Below are 21,171 nucleotides of genomic sequence, written 5' to 3'. Positions count from 1 at the left end.
GAATTCATAGCGCAGCCCAGCACAGTTTACAACAGCGGTCCCCAACCCCCGGGCCTCGGACCGGTACCGGTCCGTGAGTCGTTTGGTACCGGGCCGCAAGAGTTGAGGCTCAGGTGTGAAATGTATGGTTTTCAGGGTTTTTATCGGTTTTCAGCATTATTTTGTTATCGTTTTTATCGTTAACTCGGTTTTCCTGGGTCTTTTCACGTGTGTTATGAATAAATCTTCTTTTTTTCGGTACCGGTACTAGTTTTATTTTGTTGTATTTATCCGCGACACCTTAAAGGCCGGTCCGTGAAAATATTGTCGGGCATAAACCGGTCCGTGGCGCAAAAAAGGTTGGGAACCGCTGGTTTACAACAATGGCGGCAGCTAGTTAGTTTTAATATTACTCAAATTATTCTTTCTGGGTCACAAAATAAACATTTAACATATGTTCTGGCGAGAATGTAGCTGTGTAAACCTCAAATATCTGCTCAGTTTATCAAGACACCACATATTTTCAAAAGCATGTTTTCGGAGACGTCTGTTACCCACTAGCTCGATAGCTAGCTGGGGTTCAAGGCTCATTAGAGTCGGTGAGAACACCGGACTGCCGGCAAATCGTTTTCAAACCCACCGCTGTCTTTCGCTACTCAGGTTAAACATGATATATAAGTCACTTAGATAACTTAAAAATGTTATTGTTTGGCTTTTTTTCAGTATTTATTTGTTCCTGAGTAAATCGGTTTGGCTGAGATTAAAGTTATAGTTTTAACACAGCTGAATAAACGTCAAGCAGACAACTGATTATCAGAAGTGTGAGATGCTCGAGAATATACTCCGGTGTCCTGTTTTATTTTAGATAGCAAGGAGTTTATTAAACTTCACCGAAACAATCTGCAAATTTCATTAAAATTTAATAAACTGTCATCTTGTCTTTATTTTTAGTTAGCACATACCTTAAACACTTCAAGCTGTAAGCTAATGATAGTTATATAAGAGCAGATGCTGCTGGTGCAATAAGCTGTACGTTTTACGTCCAATGGATGCATGATCTGATTAGTCGACTAATCGCAAAAATAATCGGTGACTAGTCGACTATCAAAATAATCATTTGTGGCAGCCCTAACTGTAGGGGAAAGGACCAACCCACAGAAGGAGTACAGACCTTGTCCTCCTGCGAGCTGAGCAGCTTCTCAAAAGCTTCATGGCGTTTGATCAAACCTTCTGTCTCATCCACAGTATTTCCCAGAGTGCTGTTCTTCAGCAGGATCTGTGGAGACATGACAGTAGTTTTCACCATCAATGGTATCATTATTTTGCAGGGTTTTTTTTTCTTGAACGAATACAGCAGGTGTACCTCCTGTGAGTTGGACATCTTCTCCATGCTGTTGACGTCTCTGTAGAAGATCTGCTCCAGGTGAACAGTTTCTAACCAGCTCTGTTTCTTCTTCCAGTTCTCCTCCAGTTTTTCTCTCTCTGACTGGAGAGCGTCCATCTTCTCCAACACCTAAGAGAACCATCACCCAACAAAAAGTCTAATTTCTCTGACTAGACTGTATCAATGTCTACCTTACAACAGTGAAAAAAAAAAAATTCAGATTCATCTCATCTTAAGGTTAAGCTCTTTTTTAAAGAGCTGTTATCCCTTGTTATCCCAGGACCCGAACCCCCACCTCGCCCTGGGATAACAAGTTCTTTCTATACTTATCAAACATGGACTTCATTAATAGGTAAATGGTAACCATAACTTTATGATTATTTCTGAAATCAATCAGAATATGACTCTAGGCCACAACAGATGAGCTTAATGATTAAAGCCAAGCTGATCTCCAGAGATGAGTTTGCTTCAGCATCTCAAATCCTTTCATGCACACAATGTGTTTTGGACAGTGCTTGAAGGGTACAATGAAGTTGTGATTTTCTGTATTTTGCAGCTGTATTTTTTAATCTGCTTTCTGGTCTTGCAGACTTTTCTTTCTTTTATTTTCTGTTTGTATTCCATAAAATGAGAAAAGTGCCATATAGCTGTCCCCAGAGTCTCCAAAATCTTACTTCTCCTCCTTACCTCCTTCTGGTTGCTTTTGTCCTGTGTCTGCAGCTCTTCTCCCATGTCCAGAGCTTGCTGGTAGGTCTCCTGTCTTGCCTCCATCTCAGCCCATAACTGCTGATGTTGAGCCAGCTGGAGGTCAGCGGTAGCCACATCACTGATGCTTTCCTCAACTGCCATTGCGCTGATCAGCTGGCTGCACCACAGGAAGTAGTCTTGCACCTGAAGAAGAAGAGTGGGGAAGATGACAGAAGTAAGCTCATTGTTGGGGACAAAATGCAAATGGACAAAATTCCCCTTATACCTAAATACACTTGAAAAACCTCCACAAAAAGATGCAAAACATCTACTGAACAACTCAAGGAAGTATTATTTTAGACTTTCAGACCTGCATCCTGTATCTATCTGTCCTCACCATGCTAAGGAATTGATATCGCTGGGAAGCCAGCTTCAGCTCCTCTTCTCTCTTCTCAGCAAGAAGTCGCAGCTCCTCCCACCGTTCCACCACCTCGTCCTGCACTTTCTGTAGGCGAACACTCAGTTCGGGCGTGCAAAGCTCCAGGACAGAGTCAACAGAGTCCAGCTGCTCTTGAAACTATAGAAATGAAAGAGATAAGATACATTAAGATGTCTCATTCCAGCCAATGGCACTTTGTCATTTTGTCAGACAGCATCTTCCACTCTGTCTTATTGAGCTCATCATCAGTGAGTATTGAACAGATTTTCCTTCTGCTACATTTCTGTAGTAATGATGTCAGAAATGCCGCCCTTCTTAGTGATTTTATGTATCACTGGGCAGCAAAATACATTCTGTAGGTTAGACTGACTGTAAACCACTTTAGAAATGCTCCCTAGCCTGTTAACAACCCATAAGAGACTGTTTCCATGGTAATCTTTTCATTTAAGCTGAATCAGATGTTAAACATCTTTTCTTAACTATATGATGTCCTTGGATTTATCACTTTATCACCTGTTCCTCTGTGGTGGCAAGCTCAAGGAGCAGGGCCTCATGTTTCCTCAGCTGTGACGTCACTCCATGCAAATCCTTTGCCACATCATCAGGGATGCTTTTGTGTCGCTCCTACAAAGAGAGACAGGAACAGAAGTTTTAAGTGTTGCACAGGGGACCATCAATAACATAATCGATAAAAAAAACATTATCCCATAAAGTAGAAAATGACAGATGTGTAGTGTAACTGTGAAATAGGATTCAGCTGTGTCGAGTGGTTTTTAGTCTGTTAGCTACTAATAATCAACAGATACTGTATGTCTATCCTTGTGTTGCAACCATACCATTTATTGATGTAGATTGATAACCAGACTTACTTGATGCTCACATTTCATGTATAGTCTATGATCTGGACTTTTAATCTTCCTTCTGTTCTTTGTACTTCAGATACAATGACAAATAGATGAAGTGAAATTCTTTACAGCTGTGTCTATGTTGCTGGATGGGGTTTAGTTTTTGTACACCCTAGCGTTTCTATAAATGCAATCTCTTTTGCACCTTTCAAACTTTTACAGCTCCAGCTGTCAGCTCCCTCCCACCTCCATGTTTCTTGGCCTGTTCTCATTGTGGTTTACTGAGGCGGGGCTGGTTAGGTTCGTGCCAAACAAGCTAAACGCTTTATATTTGTGTGATCTGAATGATATCTCAAAGTTTAGCACTGCAGTGTTTTCCTTCTTTGGTTCTATCTATAGATGTACACTTTATCTCCCATCTTTCACAGATAATCCTAAAACCAAATCAGAATGTCTTATTTTCTATAATAATTTAGGGGAGGACAACCAGTCCCCTTCCTCTTATTAACAGTTCTTCATTCTTCTGAACTGAACTGAACTGAACTGAACGAGCATGCTTCTGATGGGTGTGCTGTCTTCCATCTTCCATTTTATATTTCCATATTTCAATGCCATAATCCATTCATGGGATCTGATGTCTTCAAAGTAATTAGATCTAAACCCAGCTGACATGTCTAAGAGTCAGACAGCAGTTTCTACATGAACATAGCTACCTGGATGAGAGTTAGCGCATCACTCAGGTCTTGGTAAAAGCGGTGACATTCCTCAGCTTTCTGTAGCTGATCCTGACGCTCCTTGGCCAAGCTTTTCAAATCTTCCCAGGATGCACTGCAGAAACATAAATATCAAAACTAACATAAGGTGGACAAAGAGCGATTCAAAGGACCCCTATGAGTGGAAGATCGAGGGAACAGTTCACCCTTCCCGGGATAGGGTTACCAGGGCCCCGCCTTGGAACCAGGCCAGGGCAGTGTCTTAGCCCTGGCCTGGCCAGGAAAAAGGGATATGGGCCCACCACCCGCCAGAGGCACCGTAGGGTCGGGTGCAAATGTGTGTTGGGTGGCGGCCAGGAGCAGAGGCCCTGGTGGACCGATCCCAGTCTACCAAGACTAGCGATTGGGACATGGCATGTCACCTCTCTGGTGGGGAAGGAGCCTGAGTTATGTGTGAGGTACCAGCTAGATATAGTCGGGCTCATCTCAACACACAGCTTGGGCCCTGGCCTGGTTCCAGGGCCCCGATCTGAACCCAAGTGGTGTTTTGTTACTGGATTTCTGTGCAAATCACAGTTTGCCCATAACAAACACCATGTTCGAACATTAGGGTGTTCATAAGTGCACATGTCATCAGGACACTCTAGGCCGCAGGTCAGTGATTGATTTTGTAAACGTATCATCAGACCTGCAGTCATATTTTCTAGACACAAGAGAGGGGCTGAGCTGTCAACTGACCACCAACTGGTGGTGAGTTGGATCAGGTGGCGGGGGAGGATTATGGACAGACCTGGCGCACCTAAACATATAGTGAGGGTCTGCTGAGAACGCCTGAGGCCCCAGTCCACGAGATCTTCAACTCACACCTCCGGCAGAGCTTCAACAGCATTCCGAGAGATACTGGGGACATTGAGTCGGAATGAACCATGTTCAGCACCTCCATTGCCCAAGCTGTGGCTGAGGTGTGGCTGCAATGTGGTTGGTGCCTGTCGTGGTTTCAACCCCTCAACCGAATGATGGACCACCAAAGGTGAGGAGATCCACCAGGCTTAAGGAGTCCTATTGGGTTTGGTTAGCATGTGGGACTTTGGACCCAGCTGATAGGTACCGAGAGGCCAACTCGTGCAGTAGCTGAAGCAAAAACTTAGATGTAGGAGCCGTTCGGAGAGCCTGTCACGGCGAATAGAATGAGCTGTGTGGAGAATAATAAAGGAGGATCCAAGTGCAGGCACTTGTGGAGGTGTGAAGGAGGTTTATTGTAAAAATAAAACACAAGTAGAAAACGGCAAACAATACTGGGAAAAAAATAAACTACTAAACATGAACACAAACAAGGGTGAGCGGAGGCACATGAAGGTTGATAGCAGGGGGACACACGCAGTTGATACACGGGAGATTAACAGGAGATTAACAGACAGACCAGTGACTACAACATAAGAAGACACGACTCAAATACACACAGAAGAACACAGGGAGATTACACACAGGTGGGGAACACAGCTGCAAGTAATTGACGAGACAAAACTGAATACACTCACATAAGACATGGACCTTCACAATAAAACAGGAAACAAGAAACAACTACACAAAGACGCAGACTAGACACAGAACTAAACCTACACTAAACATGAGACACAAACCTAAGAACTAATCCCTCACCAAGAATAACTGAAACATACTAAATAATAATAATAATACTAATAATCATCACCATCTAAGCCTGACAAGAGATCAAGAAAATAACCAAAAATACAAAATCAAACCAAAAAATAAGAAATCCAAAATGCTGGGTCAAAATGACCCAGAACTGTGACAGAGCCCATGGAAAAAGACTTCTAGACTGCCTAGAAGACGTTCTGGCAAACCCTAAGGCTCAGGAGGAGCTGCTCTACCTGCACTTCAGCTGAAAACATTGTCTGGTGATGGAAGGAATACTTCGAGGACCTCCTTAATCCCACTGGCATGAAGGAAGCAGATTCTGGGGATGAGAATCTCCTGGGGTGAGGTCACTGAGGCAGTTAAACAACTCCTTGGTGGCAGGGCCCCTGGGGTGGATGAGGTTTTCCCTGAGCTTGTGAAGGCTCTGGATGTTGTAGGGCTGTCTTGGTTGACACGCCTCTACAATGTTTCTTGGAGATCAGGGGCGGTACCTATGGATTGGCAGACCACGGTGGTAGTTCCTATCTTTAAGATGGAAACCAGAGGGTGTGTTCCAACTATAAGGGGATCACACTCCTCAGCCTCCCTGGGAAAGTCTATATCAGGGTGCTGGAAAGAAGAGTCTGTCCATTAGTGGAACCTCGGATAAAGGAGGAATAATGCAATTTTCGTCCTGGTCATTGAACACTGGACCAGCTCTTTATCCTCTCGAGGATAATTGAGGGTGCATGGGAGTTTGCCCAACCAGTCTACATGTGTTTTGTAGACTTGTCCTGTGGGAGGTGCTTTGGGAGTATGGGGTGTCTGGCCCATTGCTATGGGCCATTCGATCCTTATACAATGATTGCAAGAGCTTGGACCGCATTTCTGGCAATAAGTCAGACTCGTTTCCAGTGGGTGATGGAATCTGCCAGGGCTGCTCTTTGTCACCGATTCTGTTCATATTTTTTATGGACAGAATTTCTAAGCGTAGACAAGTGGCATAAGGCTTCCACTTGGGTGGTCCCCTTGGTGTTCCCCCAGACAAGCTGGAGGAGGTGCCCAGGGAGAGGGAGGTCTGGGCTTCTCTGCTTAGACTGCTGCCCCCACAACCCAACCCCGGATAAGCGGAAGAAGATGAATGGAGGGATGGACACAGGTAAAAACTGCTTACTGAAACGCAAAACCAACAATTTCAGCATTTAAGACAAACAAGAAAAGGAATAGGATGCCTCACAGATAAAATAACTGACTCACTACTGTGGCTGTGTGATTACCTAAGCTGCTGCAGAGTGTCTTTGATTGCAGAGCTCTGTGGGTGTTTGTTGTGGATCAGCTGAACAGCCAGGTTTCTGCAGTTCTGTAGTCTCTCCTCGCCAACCTCCAGCTTCTTCAGGAAGCCTTCAAACTTCCCTCGAACCAACTGCAAGCATAATCCACAGACACACAACTCTACAGCTACCTTCAGCCTCCAAAAAAAATTCATTCAAACACACTAGAATTAATATTTACAATCATTGTGCAATGAAATGTAACCTGAACATGCTGATAATCATTGCCCAGGTCCTGAGACTCAGCTGTTTGTCTCTGCTGGTTCATCCAGTCCTCCAGCTCTGAAGACTCTCGCCTGAATTCATGGAGCTGAAGGACCTCCTTCAGCTTCTGACCCCTAACAGGAGACATTAGGGTGGTCAGTCACACAGGTACACAGACACAATAAAAAAGGCAACAATAAAACCGCTAAGTCAGACACAGATCATCTGAACTAATATCATTTTGTTTGGAGAAAAATGATATAAATCACCTAGAAGCAGGTCAAGATATTAAAGATCAGCACTTGACTGTATAAGTCTTTCTCTCTGTCACATACGTATGTTCTTTCTACATTTTTTATAATTAACAACTGGCTTATGTAAATATTGCACTTTTTCCAAACAAAAAAAGGAAAAAAAAAGAAAAAACACAATAAATAGATAAACAAACAACGATTAGGAAAAACATCACGAAAGAGAGAGACTCAAAAAACAATCTGTGAGAGAAAAGCAGAGAAAGTAATCCAACAATATGAGTGTGTGCTCACCTGAGTCCAGCCTGGTGCTGCAGCTGCTGGTTCAGGCTGCTGATTCGACTGTAGGGTCTGCTGAGCTCCTCCAGGCCCCAGTTCTGAATGGCCTGCTCTACCTGGTCTCCTAATGCCTCTACTTCAGCTTCCAACACCTCCAGTTGTCCTTCCAGCACCTGCACGAACACAAGGACACTGTTTACTGATTCTGTTGTTGTACAATCTGCACGCTGTTCTTTGATTTCTTCGTCAGGAATCGATAGGGGAATCATATGAGGTCCTTTTCCGACAAAGCAAAGTGTACACAGTGAGAGTGTGTGATATACCTGGTGTTTAGTAATGAGGCTTTGTGTGGCCAGCTGGTTTTTGCCATAGTCGTCGATGTTCACCAGACTGAGCATCTCTGCGAGTCTGGACTCCAGCTCTGAGCAGTCCAACAGCAGCTAGAGATGAGGCACACACAGAAAATGTAGCAGTTTATGTTTTGTTTTGGTTGGGTTTAGCATAAAATACTTCAAAATTTAACTCTAAATGACCAGTTAGACAGCTGCAGAACTAAGTGCCTTACTTAAAGGTATTTTGATGATGGAGTGTCAGTATCAGACTTTCACTTCCCTCCAATATAAAATATCCTTGTCCATCTCACCTGTTCTCTGGTAATAGCCTTGCTGAGGTGAGCTGCTCTCTTTTTGCAGGCATCCTCAAGCTCCTCCCACTCTGTATTGAGGTGGTCGCACCTGCAAAACAGCAGAAATTTACACTGCTCCACAAAGCCAGAACACATTTGGTCCAAACTGAGACTGTACGTATTACAGATCACTTGAACAGTACAGACAAGTACCTTCTCAAAGTTGTGTCAAGTGCCCAGCTATATAACATAACCCCTCCCAACAGGCTTTTTATTTATAAAAATTATGAAACATTTGCGTACATTGGAGCCAATGGCGTGTTTGCAGTCTAAAAATCAAAAATCCTACATTTAGAGAAAGGACCAGTTTCTCTCATGGAATTGGTCGTTTTAATGTCATTAGCTAAATTTATTCCTTCAGATCAGTGTGCTGGGTTTTGAAAACAATCCCATCTTTACATCAGTGTTAGGCCTCAAAGACAGGAGTGATTACCAAGCTATTTGGACAAGGTCATTCAATGGTGTCAATTTTGTTCTCATTATTTGGTGGACTAAGGTAATGTGTTTGATAATGTTTTATCAATTTTATTATATTATAACTTATTCTTTAACATACCATTTTCCTTGTCTAAGTAAATGCTTATTTTGTGATGGTTTCTCGTTTTAATGCATTTTATAAGCAATGTCAGCGTAAGATAGATTCACTACAATGCACCAATGCACATGAAACTTTTTTTTGATGACAAAAAAAACAACCACACCTCTGCAGCACCTCCTCTCTTTCTGACTTGTTGGATTTGGCTAGGCTGCGCCCTTTCTTCAGAATGTGGTTCAGGTGTTTTCTATGTGCATTCACTTCGGCCTGCAGCTCCTGGGTTAACACACGAGTACATGAGCAAATGTTAAGTAAAACACAGCCCTGTAAATGTGTCAAATCACTTGAGTCCATTGTAATTCCAACTGAGCTCTCAGCTCAGTTAACAAATGAAGGAAAAGGGGAGGTTTTATAGATAAAGAACTGCAACCCAGCTCGTGCCTTGTGCTTCTGCATGAGGCTGAGGGCCCCAGCCAGAGATTTGTCGTATCCTGTAGATCCAGAGGCAGGAACATGCTCAGAGATCCAGTTGAGCTCAAGATCCACATCATGATAAAATCCAAACAGCACCACAGATGCCTCCAGTTGTGCTCGACGCTCGTCCAGAGGTTTCTGCAGGGACTTGAATCTGCCACACAGAGGTTATAAAGTCAAGATGATGATAACCTAAAGTGAGCACTGGACTATATTTATGGTATTACTTTTTAATTACACACAGAATAAAATACCCCAAAGGAGACAATGACAGATAAAACCTGAAGTGACATAGGAAATTGTATTCTATGTATCTGTGTCTGTGTCTTTCAGATTTTGTCTCTGTGTGAGCATCCTTGTCATCCATTTTTATTTTTGTTGTTATTTTGCCTTTTGTCATTTTACTTCAACAGATCGTTTTCTTAGCTGAGACACCCTGACCTGATCTTGTTTGTACTCCTTTCTTTTCTTCACCATGCACTTGGTTTTATATGCACTGAAGTTACTCTAAATGCAATAAGTGCAAATATCTATTTGTTTGAAGATTCAAAGTAACTTACAAAGTGAGATAGGCGTCTGTCTCCTGGAGGATCCTTTGAGAGTCAAAGTGGTTGGAAGCGAGGTGTTTGGCCCTGCTCACAATAGAGTTGATCTTCTCTGCCAGTTCCTTGGCCTCCTGCTCCAGCTGCTGATGCTCCTGCATGAGCACACACACACAAAGTACTCACTGATGTCTAACTGTAAAACACAGAGTCATTAAATCAATGCAGGCCTGTCCTCACCTTTAGCAACTGTCGACTGGAGCGCAGGTCGTGACCTTTGGCAGCATTGTTTAGCATCCACTGGATGGCCTCTATCTTCAGCTTGGCATCCTGAGGAGGAAAAGAACAAGATTTTTCCCCGAATGGAGCTCTGTTTGGACAGCAATTACTTCTCCTGGGAAGGATGGTCTTTAATTTTTTTACTCCACTTGACCTCTAAAATTAGTGTAAATTTAAATTTGGCCAGAAACTATGAACTGTATATAAAAGACAGGGGTCAGTTATAGTGTCACCTAAAGGCTTGTGAAGTCTCAAAGTTAAGCTGTGTTCTTCTTGCTTTTTTGGAGCCAGTAGTGAGCATATTTGAGGCATACAAGAGGCTGGTGTGTAAGGTTATCAATTAATGCAGGTAGGCTAGGTTAGCAAACTGCATTCATAGATATATTAGTGCTAATTAACAAGCTAATCAAATGCTACAATCTCCCAAATCAAGACTGAAGTACAAACTTCTTGGATGGGCTACACAGACAGCATTATTTGTCTGGTAATTTCCTCAAAAAGCCATAAAAGGCACCAACATCCCTGAACTGGACCACGCAAACGTCTTATCCAGTTTCTCCATCAGTAGTTTACCTGCAAAAGCTCCATCAGCTGCTCCTGCTGCCCTGCCTGTCTCAGCCTGTCCCCCCTGTCAGCCATCTTGTCTTGTAGTCTTTTCCACCGACACGTGAGCTGAGAAGACTTCCTGCTGATGCTCTGACTGTTGTAGTGCTCTTCAGCAATCATCTCCTCTCCCAGCTTATCACAAACACACACATATGTACTGAAGGTGACATCTCACCAAAGTGCAAGTCGTCTTTTCAATATATGCAACTGTGCATGTGTTGCCAGAGTCACTGTCAAACACTTGTTGTTTCCTCTACAGAAGTCATCATGCTGGGTGAAAAGTTAGAGGTGTTCTACCTGAACAAGTCTATCCAACCAGACTTGGTTGGCCTGCATCTCCTTCTCAGCCGCTTCATGTTTCTTCAGCTTCCAGAGGATGTTTGTGGGGTCTCGGTAGGACTCGTCCTCTGCCACCTTAAACTTCTCCTCCATCCACAACAGCAGCTCATCCGCATCTCTTTGGAACTCCTGCCACACGAAACACCAGGCAAATTCACCCTTATAATTATTATTAAAGAACTTATAACATTCATCTGAGCGTTCTCCTGTAGATATTATGATCAGTGCAGGTACTCGACACAATAAACAACATAAAGATAAGTATGTTTTCTTGTTTTTAGCATTTTGACAATAGTACCTGGTATTTCTTGGAGTCCAGCAGTAGGTTCCTCCTCTTCCTGCAGCTCTCTTTCAGCCTCCTGTTGGCTTTTTGGATGTTCCTGCTCCGTTCCTTAATGCTGTAAGATAAACATTGGGGTTTTAAAGATTGGTGACACAGTTTATTGTAAGGTTATTGACTTGAACATATTGGTTGTTAGAGGGACAATTTAACTAATAATGTAAACAGTTCCCTGCCATCTGCCTGAGAAGATGATTGGCATGACCCCTCACAAGCCATTTAATCAAAGTAGCAGAGATGGTATACATGTGGTGTTGTAATTTATTTGACAGCTAGATGGCACGGTTTCATGTCGTATGGAAAAGAAACAGCCTTGGTGCTCTGCAAACTGTGTGCATACTGCATCAAAGCTTTCCTGTTAGGTTGAAGTAGCAAGCAGATGAGCTTTAATTATCTTAGATTTGCATTATGCTAATTTTGCAGTGATGTGTGTTCTACTTGTAGAACGATTTACAAACAGAGTGATAGTACCCAATTCATAGAACCAATTCTATTTATCCCTAACTTCTTCTACTCTTATTTCTTTAGTCCCACCCACCCTGTTAAAACCTTCTGTATGCTGGGAACAGTCCATGAGAAGAAAGTTGGCATAAAGGGAACTAAATCAGCTTGTTTACATGGATGAATGTAGGGACTATGCCATGGCTCAGTATATGATAAATAGGTTTAAGATTAGGCAAAGAAGGATTATTTTTAAAAGCAAAATATGCAAAGCTACTCCAGTACAGCATAAGAATTAAATTATGGAGTTGACAGCCCACTTTATGGAACAATTTCTGCTGTGTTTTCTTACTGTTTTGAAGCAAAGTGCTGCTGGTCGATAAGCTCCTTGCTGCGCTCAGCGAATTTATCCACTCTTTGATCCAAAGCCATAAGAAGACTTTCAAGTTCATCTTGTCGCCCCAGTAGACTGTGCACACTGTCTACCGAGTCCTGCATCAATAAATGTAATCATTATTTTGACATTTTTATGATAGAACATCCTATAATCTTTACTTATAGCAATTTCACAGATTTCTATAAATACTTATTTAGGATTCAAATTTAATGGTAACATTTCAAGGAGCTAGACCATGTAAAAAGGTGAGAAATGAGCACCCTCACCCCAAGATCTTGGACTTTTAGTCGGGCTTCATGTCCAGACAATGCTGCTTCAATCCGGTCTCCCTCTTGGTTCAGCCTCTGGAGCTCCACACCCTGCTCCAAATGCTGCTTTCTACTAGCCCACAGCATCTCCAGCCTACTCCTTTCAGCACTGAGATTATCAAGGATTTGTTGGATGTCAACACCGCCTATTTTCCCATTGGATGATCCCTGCAGCAGAGATTTCCCTAAGTTCTCCATCTCCTTCAGCCTGGCAAAAACACACGCAGTGGGAGAGACACAGTCCACTTAAATGATGATGTCCATGAGCCAATCTTCTCAATCCCTTTGTCAGAAGGGGATAGAAATGGCTTTCATTATGGACAAGCGTTATGGTAGTTAAAAAAATATGTGCACAGGATTAATGATTTGAACATTCTTTAGCATAATTTTTAATCATAATAATTTTCATCATAATTTTTTTAAATTCCTATTAACCACTGCTAAAACACTGCATTTAAATTTACTGACACTGCAGATTTAATTTATTTCGAATTAAATAGAATTAAATGAATGCAATTCAATGAATGGAACAATAACACACCAAGCACTGAATGCGGTGCACAGTTTCTGCTATTTACCTGCTCCTCTGTGTCTCCATTTCTAGTTGCAGCTCCTGGTGTTGCTCCAGCAGCGTGACAGCCGAGGCCACATCGCTCGCTGTCTCCTCCTGCAGGAGCCGCTCCTGAACTGAACCCCCCCAGCGCTCTAGCTCCTTGGCCTCCTGCTGGAAACTTTGCAGCCTGCGGGCCTCCTCCAGTTCGTGCTGTCTGTCTGATGCTTGACATTTCACCTGTACAAAAATGTATTTTTTTTTAGTTTGTAGTTTTATTTTAGATTTTTTTACTCAAAACATTTAATAATAATATAACAATAATAAAACAGTAACAGCCTCTGAGTCTGTGTTCATCAGAATATCAAACCTAATTATAATGACCCAAACGCTGTACCTTTTCAGTCTTATACCACGTGCTTTGTACATACAAAAAATAAGAGATCTTCACTTTTATTAATAAAAGAATGATGTCGAGTATGTCACTGTCAATGCAAATCAACACGAAATGTTGCAAGCACAAAAGAGATGTTCTGTAGGAACATAGACTGAAGTTTGAACACCTTCACTCTTGGCTACTACACTCCAGTCAGTCTAAAACAAAGAAGGAAAATGTCACCTGATCCAGCAGAGCCTCCAAACCTCGAACCTCCTCCATAATGGCCGCACTCTCTGCCGGACTGCAGTCCTGCTTCCTGTAACACAGGATGTGAGCAAATTGAATGGAGATGAATGGAGATGTACTCCACTGTGAAGTTTCTTTAGAAAAAACACTTTTAGCTAGAAGTTCATGTAAAGTGTTTTAACTTTGAAACCTTTCAGACTAATACAGCTCTGTATTATTCGTAATGTTCAATTCAATTCAATTCAATTTTATTTATATAGCGCCAAATCACAACAAAAGTCGCCTCAAGGCGCTTCATAGATACAGAGAAAAACCCAACAATCATATGACCCCCTATGAGCAAGCACTTTGGCGACAGTGGGAAGGAAAAACTCCCTTTTAACAGGAAGAAACCTCCGGCAGAACCAGGCTCAGGGAGGGGCGGCCATCTGCTGCGACCGGTTGGGGTGAGAGAAGGAAGACAGGATAAAAGACATGCTGCGGAAGAGAGACAGAGGTTAATAACAGATATGATTCAATGCAGAGAGGTCTATTAATACATAGTGAGTGAGAAAGGTGACTGGAAAGGAAAAACTCAATGCATCATGGGAATCCCCCGGCAGCCTACGTCTATTGCAGCATAACTAAGGGAGGATTCAGGGTCACCTGGTCCAGCCCTAACTATATGCTTTAGCAAAAAGGAAAGTTTGAAGCCTAATCTTAAAAGTAGAGATAGTGTCTGTCTCCCGAATCCAAACTGGAAGCTGGTTCCACAGAAGAGGGGCCTGAAAACTGAAGGCTCTGCCTCCCATTCTACTTTTAAATACTCTAGGAACAACAAGTAGGCCTGCAGAGCGAGAGCGAAGTGCTCTAATAGGGTGATATGGTACTACAAGGTCATTAAGATAAGATGGGGCCTGATTATTTAAGACCTTGTATGTGAGGAGCAGGATTTTGAATTCAATTCTGGATTTAACAGGAAGCCAATGAAGGGAAGCCAAAACAGGAGAAATATGCTCTCTCCTTCTAGTCCCTGTCAGTACTCTTGCTGCAGCATTTTGGATTAGCTGAAGGCTTTTCAGTGAGTTTTTTGGACATCCTGATAATAATGAATTACAGTAGTCCAGCCTGGAAGTAATAAATGCATGAACTAGTTTTTCAGCGTCACTCTGAGACAGGATATTTCTAATTTTAGAGATGTTGCGCAAATGGAAGAACGCAGTCTTACATATTTGTTTAATATGTGCGTAATGTAAAGTAAGATACCATTATCATCTGTAATAGATATTTGGACAGCGGTGAACACATGAACACATCAAAGCCCATGTACCAAGGTACAGACCAGTGTAGGCCAATCCATGAGCCCATTCATGTGAAAGTAATTCACATAACTGTTCTCAGGAAAACTGCAGCTACCTTGCTTTCTTCAGTGTCACGTCTATGGCTCTTTTAATTTCCTTTATATACATATATCACATCACTGATGAATCATTATGAACATCAAATACAAAACAACAATGACTTATTTCTATCAAATTACAACATACATTTCTAAAATTATTATTATTGATTGATTGATTGATTGGTTGCTTAACATATTTGTAACCATCAATTACTTTTAAAGTGTTTTTGATTAAACGAAGTACTACTGAGACAACTGCAGAACACCTCAAAATCCCACAGACTATATCAGACCATACATCTTTGCAACGCTCTTCAAGTAAGCAATCTTCCCCTCAAGCATCTTGATGTCTCTAAGGGCCCGAATCTGGTTCTTCTCCTCAGCAAGCAGAGTGAAGGGGGTGCAGCCCATGTCCACTTTGTCAAGCTGGGACAGCTCACCCTGCAGCTGAGCTTTAGCCTCCTCGCAGCTATGCAGGAAGGACTGCACGTCTGCCGTACTCAGCAGCTCCTTTCCTTTGTCATCCTTCAGCTGCTGAATCCGATCCCACCTGCAACACACCAAGAACCAAGAACTATCACACAGTTGTCACACAGTCATCAGGAGCTTCTGGCGCACCAAAACTGTCCAAAATGCTGTCCTGTACTCAACCTACAGCCCAGGCACTTTATTATAGCATGTTGCTATAATAGCAAGCCGTTGTTACTGGGTCCTTCACTGTTGTCATTTTAATAACAGTAACAATGAGACATCACTTTTTCACAGGATCTAGTGTGTGTATCTGGGTCCTTGTGCTGATTTGAGTGATTTGGACTTTTTTTGCACCTTTTGGAAACACTCCTCTTTCTGGATTGGATTTCTTTCCGTTTACTGTGCTGGCTCTTCACCAGCTCGTCTGCCATTTTGATGATATCGTCCAGCTGACCTCGTCCGCTCGCTAACTCAGTCAGAAAGTTCTAAAACAGAAAGTCAAGGGTGAGTCAAAGTATTCAGATATTTTATGAATCTGAGTTTGTCTGAGTTTATTCTGAAGAAGTGAAAATAAAAAAATCAGGCCTCTTAAATATGTCCAAAAGTCAGAAAAAATCTCAAATTAATCATTTAAAAAAGCAACAAAAAAAGTTGTTGTTTGGGTGAAAATCACTGAAACGAAAGACTGATGCTACAGAAGAAAATCAGTGAAAACTCAGTGGCACTTAATATGAACTGCTGCCTTATCAGATGTATTCTACCTAAAGCCACATTTTTTCATTTCTGATTAACCTACAGAAGTGACAATTGGAAGCCAGTATTTTCCCTGTGATTTTCTGGCTTTAGAGGTTAAAAGTTTCTCCTTCCCAGTAAATAATATGATTTATGAGCTTAACTTAAGGTTGATCTTCATCTACAAATCTGTTGGTATCAGAATCCATCTAGCCAGCTTTGATAACACCATGTTATAAACATATTTCACAAATACTGTGCTATTATTTACTCATTTATAAGTAAACCCACAAGGCTAAATTTCCCACCATCAGCAAAAGGAAACACCTGACTGCTGTTACAATTTATGCTGAGATCTTAACTGAACAAAATGATGGGCTGTGACGTAGTCTTAATATTTTTTAAGAGAAGCATTTAAGGATTAAACAAATTAGAAAAATCATGAGGTATTGGGACATTTGTTTCACCCAGATGAGTTGATCCCCTGTTTTCAGTTTGTAGGATAAGTCTTGTAAGATATGTTTGGGAATATTTTTCTGGAGAAGTCTTCACCTCATATTTGGCCTGAACCACTGCTAGATTGTCACCATCAGTGCTGAAGGTGTTGAGGATGTTCTCCTTATCCTCCATCCATGACTCAAACTCATGGCAGCTGTTGTAAAATCGATGAAGACGCAGCATCTCCTCCAGGCTCTTTGTCTTTGTCTGAAAACCAATATAAATATAAATCTGATTTTAGAATACAGCTACTCTGAATGTCCTTTTCTGTATAATAATCTGTCATCTTAATACAACCTCCTACATAACTAAGTAAACAGTTTATATTCTGTATACTGCTCCTTTCTCTCACCTTCACCAGGTTGTACAAGAAATTGTACTCTTGGTCCAACCTGCCCTGTGTGCTCTCCACAGTATCTCTCTGGTACTCGGGGTCTGGCAGCCATGTGGTTTGGATCTCAGCTGTGCCGCGACGCATAGAGCGTTTTCGCCTAGGACGACTCAGTTTCTTGCTTGAGCTTTCTGGCATATCATTGGCTGAGGCAGGTGGAGTGGGTGGAGGAACCTGAAGAGGGTGTGATAAAGTTATTGACACTTTAAAAAAATACATAATAATTTATTTTCACACTGCCCACTAACAAAGCATGTCCACTAACGAGATGTGATATTTTCATAATCTGACCAAAGAACTGGTTCAGTATTGATCATACACTGGATGGCAGCATATTCAGGTAGGTTTTGGGAATGGACTGCTGGTTTCCTCCACTGTCTCTGGCCACAACTCTGTCTCCATCCGGCTCCCTGCTGATGATGGTCACAATCTCATTGCGGTCCCACGGAAACTGACCTGAAATCAGTTTAGTTTATACTTTACATTTCAATAAAGTATCTACTATGTGTTTTTCTGTTGTGTGATTTCAGATTCAGCCCATGTCTGTTCATCACAACACACTTGGCTACATTTTAGAAATGCAAAAATGAAAACAGTTAAAATTTACATAATCTGCTTTTCCTTATTTTCTGTCATCATTTTTTTAGCACAGATTACTGCTCTTCATAGTAAACCACAGAGTAAACCTGTGTTAACCTAGCCTGTGTTACAGAAAATAGCGAATTGGAGTAAAGCCACATTCAGACATGGTTAATAGAGAAGGGCATAATGCATGATATTTTTCCTCTTAAATTGGCCTGTTATCTGGTCCTCTCTGTAAACAAGAGCATCTCTATAAATTTGCCTAAATATTTAATGAATATTTCTTATGTGACTTGGTCTGACCTGAGTAAGATTTCTGTTTTAAGAGAAAAATGGGCATTCTGTATCAAAATGAGAAATGAAATAACACAGTGTAGTGCTGGCAGATTATTTAGTGCAGAATATAGACTTATGTTTTCATGTATGAGTAGCAGTCACTCCTTATCATGCTATGCAACACAACAGTGACACTAAGTACTCCAGTACCTCTGCTGTATCTGAAGAGGACTTTGGCCTTGATTTCCTCTTTCTGAGGGGGGATGCTCACAGGGCCCTTCCCACCTCTGGTACTGGATAGTGAGGTTCGTGCTCCTTGCCCCTCCTTCTCCTCTTCCCCAGAGGAATCGCTATATTGGATCATCTTGCCATGCTGAGGCTCTGCCTACAAGGGATGAGGAAATATTGCCTATAGCTTTGCATCTACTATCACAGTCAGTGTTGTAGAGCCAATATTAGCTATTTGTCAGTTTATTGATTTCACAGTTTATAACAGCCAATAAATGAAGATTAAAAAAGTAAGGAACACATAGGAGAAACATCTTTCAACTATGTTATATTATTTTAGTAAGGACTCATTAATAACTACACATAAGAAATGTTAGGAAAATCTATCTGACAGAAACAATATCCGAATAAAGCATGCAGAATGACCTGCTGTGCAGTCAGCGCCGTCAGCTGTGCTGCAGTTTTTGACTGTTCTGACAGTCTCTTTATCTCTGAGGCATACGCTGCCATCTCCTTCTCCAAACGAAGGTGGCGCTGCAGAAGCAATGCTGTGCTGGAATCGTCCTTCCCATGATCCTCGCTTATCAGCAGTGGCTTCCTGTCACCTAGCCAGGAGTTAGCCTCCTCCACATCTGCAAAATACTGGTCAGAGAAATAAAGGTTACTGTCTTAGAGCATGTCTATAGAGATCAAGAGCAGGTTCCAAAAGACCACACAAGAAAATAAAACATAACATACGTGACAGGATGGTTAGAACCTACACAATAACAGCAGCACACAGGTAAAAATCTGACTGCAAAATAATTAGACGAACTGTAAAAAAAACAGTAATACCTCAAAAATGTGTTTGTTGAGAGCAGAGATAGGAGTTTACAGACAAAAAGAAGCTACACTACACAAAAACAGCTTTTTTTCAATCTTCTCTTCTTCTTCTCTGCCTTTAATAACACATTATTCACTAGTGATGGGATTTCCGGCTCTTTTTAGAGAACCTGCTCTTTTGGCTCCGAACCGGCTCTTCAGGTTGTTTTGTTGATTTAATTAATTTATTATTAACAATAATATGAAATTATGCACAAAATAAATTACTAATGTAAAAAAAAAAGTGGTTTTATTTATATATGTTTATATATAAATATATACAGTGGCCCCTAGAGAAAAAGCACGTACAAACTCCAAAACACATTTCTAGCGTTAACTGAACTTCAAAACAGAGCTACCTAGATCACTTAAATTACACAATTGAAAGCATATGTGTATTGTTTGTGTATTTATACACAAGCACTCATATGTATTCAAATAATTAAAAAAAAAAAAGTTCATTTACCTGCTACTACCACACACCAAATCCGGTCGTTGGTACCTGCTGGCTTGTGTAGCCACTAGGTAACAAAAGTTCAATGCTGGGCCTGCATCCTGGAGCACTTCTGTTGTGTTTTGTATGTGTTTTGGAGTTTTTACATGTTTTGGAGTTTGTACGTGCTTTGTCTGTAGGGGCCACCGTAAATATACTTTTATTTATTCACTCCACATAAAATGTAATAAATAAATCAACAAAAACAACTATTCACATTTCAACTTTTAACTATTTAAATTTTCAGCTTTTTCCTTTTAAACAAATTTAAAGTGAAACAACACAAAACACTGCAAACCACAACACAATTAAATATAAATTAAAATATGAAAACAAAAAGAAGATGCACATTCTCTGTCATATGGGCCTGCATGAATAAACTTTCTGAATCCTTTATCATCTGCAACTGAAAATAGTTGTGTATGATTACTATACCTTTCTAATGTGACGTTGTTGTCCCTGGCTCTCTTTCTCTCTCTCTCCCTCCCGCTCTGTTCCTGTGCTACTGCGAGTGTAACTACCGCCCCTCCCCCCTCTGCCCAGCGCAAAGCACAAGGCTCGCATGCAGAGTGAAGTGGAAAAAAGTGCGAGAGAGAGGGTGAGAGAAAGAAAAAAAAAAACCACGGCTTGCGATAAGCCGGCTCGCGTCGTTCACTCAAAGAGCCATTTCGTTCCCTACTAACACATCACTATTATTCACCTGCTTTATGGTAGTGGCAGCCTGCAGTCTGTCGCGGTGTCCCGTCACCTCGTCAGTCAGGTGGCTCCACTGCTTCTTGAGAGTCCTGATCCACTTCTGAACAGCTTGCTGATTCTCCTGACTCTGTTTGGAGAGCAGATCCTGACCTCGACCCAGGACACCTTTATACAAAGACTCCTGGGCCTGGACCTCCGCCTCCAGCACCTATCAAATTATGATTTATTTGAAGTGGCATTTAGAGTCAAGATAGATTTAAATTGCCTTTATTCTCAAGGTGGGGTCATGTTCAGCCTAAAAACAGTCAGATTAACCAGATTACATGACTTAAACCAGAATTTAAATGTTATTATTTGTTTGTTTTGTTTAGATGCACTTCTGTTCTTTGCATTGCTGTTTCTTGTTTATGTTATTTTCATTTCATTTAAAACTTGGCAAATATTGTTTCGTGGTCTTGGGCTTTGGACTTTTTTCAGCTTGTGTATTTTTGAATTCTTAAGTCTTAGTTTGATTGGTTATTCCTGATGACTTAATCCTTTGTTTCAGTTATTTCGGTTTGCTTTACATTATTCCTTTAGGAGTGTTTGTTTGTTAGAGTCATTGTGTTGGTGTTTTGTTACTTCCTGTTTTATTTTTATAGTCTTTTGTCACTTGTGCTTTGTTTTTATTCCTACTTCCCTTGTCTCAAGA

At 41.4% G+C, this 21,171-nt stretch overlaps 1 protein-coding gene across 1 annotated transcript in view; it reads right to left on the bottom strand.

Moving 5' to 3' along the window:
* The window catches only part of sptbn5 (spectrin, beta, non-erythrocytic 5), a 71,368-nt gene that overhangs the window by 38,535 nt on the left and 11,662 nt on the right, over positions 1 to 21,171 (bottom strand). Inside the window, exons 16-45 of the mRNA XM_084915023.1 lie at positions 20,485 to 20,688; positions 18,857 to 19,072; positions 18,413 to 18,587; positions 17,664 to 17,800; positions 17,306 to 17,518; positions 17,008 to 17,160; positions 16,078 to 16,208; positions 15,551 to 15,802; positions 13,866 to 13,941; positions 13,275 to 13,486; positions 12,655 to 12,904; positions 12,344 to 12,483; positions 11,509 to 11,608; positions 11,169 to 11,339; positions 10,839 to 11,003; positions 10,227 to 10,316; positions 10,005 to 10,141; positions 9,412 to 9,598; positions 9,137 to 9,246; positions 8,394 to 8,484; positions 8,074 to 8,190; positions 7,766 to 7,923; positions 7,222 to 7,354; positions 6,963 to 7,108; positions 4,048 to 4,162; positions 3,003 to 3,113; positions 2,448 to 2,627; positions 2,051 to 2,254; positions 1,343 to 1,492; positions 1,151 to 1,255 (exon numbers count right to left, since the gene is read on the bottom strand). Coding sequence (XP_084771149.1) covers positions 1,151 to 1,255; positions 1,343 to 1,492; positions 2,051 to 2,254; positions 2,448 to 2,627; positions 3,003 to 3,113; positions 4,048 to 4,162; positions 6,963 to 7,108; positions 7,222 to 7,354; positions 7,766 to 7,923; positions 8,074 to 8,190; positions 8,394 to 8,484; positions 9,137 to 9,246; positions 9,412 to 9,598; positions 10,005 to 10,141; positions 10,227 to 10,316; positions 10,839 to 11,003; positions 11,169 to 11,339; positions 11,509 to 11,608; positions 12,344 to 12,483; positions 12,655 to 12,904; positions 13,275 to 13,486; positions 13,866 to 13,941; positions 15,551 to 15,802; positions 16,078 to 16,208; positions 17,008 to 17,160; positions 17,306 to 17,518; positions 17,664 to 17,800; positions 18,413 to 18,587; positions 18,857 to 19,072; positions 20,485 to 20,688 — 4,629 coding nt within the window. The remainder of the gene's footprint in view (positions 1 to 1,150; positions 1,256 to 1,342; positions 1,493 to 2,050; positions 2,255 to 2,447; positions 2,628 to 3,002; positions 3,114 to 4,047; positions 4,163 to 6,962; positions 7,109 to 7,221; positions 7,355 to 7,765; positions 7,924 to 8,073; positions 8,191 to 8,393; positions 8,485 to 9,136; positions 9,247 to 9,411; positions 9,599 to 10,004; positions 10,142 to 10,226; positions 10,317 to 10,838; positions 11,004 to 11,168; positions 11,340 to 11,508; positions 11,609 to 12,343; positions 12,484 to 12,654; positions 12,905 to 13,274; positions 13,487 to 13,865; positions 13,942 to 15,550; positions 15,803 to 16,077; positions 16,209 to 17,007; positions 17,161 to 17,305; positions 17,519 to 17,663; positions 17,801 to 18,412; positions 18,588 to 18,856; positions 19,073 to 20,484; positions 20,689 to 21,171) is intronic.

This window comes from Perissodus microlepis, chromosome 19 (genome assembly GCF_051167445.1).
Source record: "Perissodus microlepis isolate ML-2025 ecotype Zambia chromosome 19, ASM5116744v1, whole genome shotgun sequence".
Classification (NCBI taxonomy): domain Eukaryota; kingdom Metazoa; phylum Chordata; class Actinopteri; order Cichliformes; family Cichlidae; genus Perissodus; species Perissodus microlepis.
The sequence above is the reverse complement of the archived record's forward strand: the minus strand, read 5'-3'. Positions and strand labels throughout refer to the sequence as shown.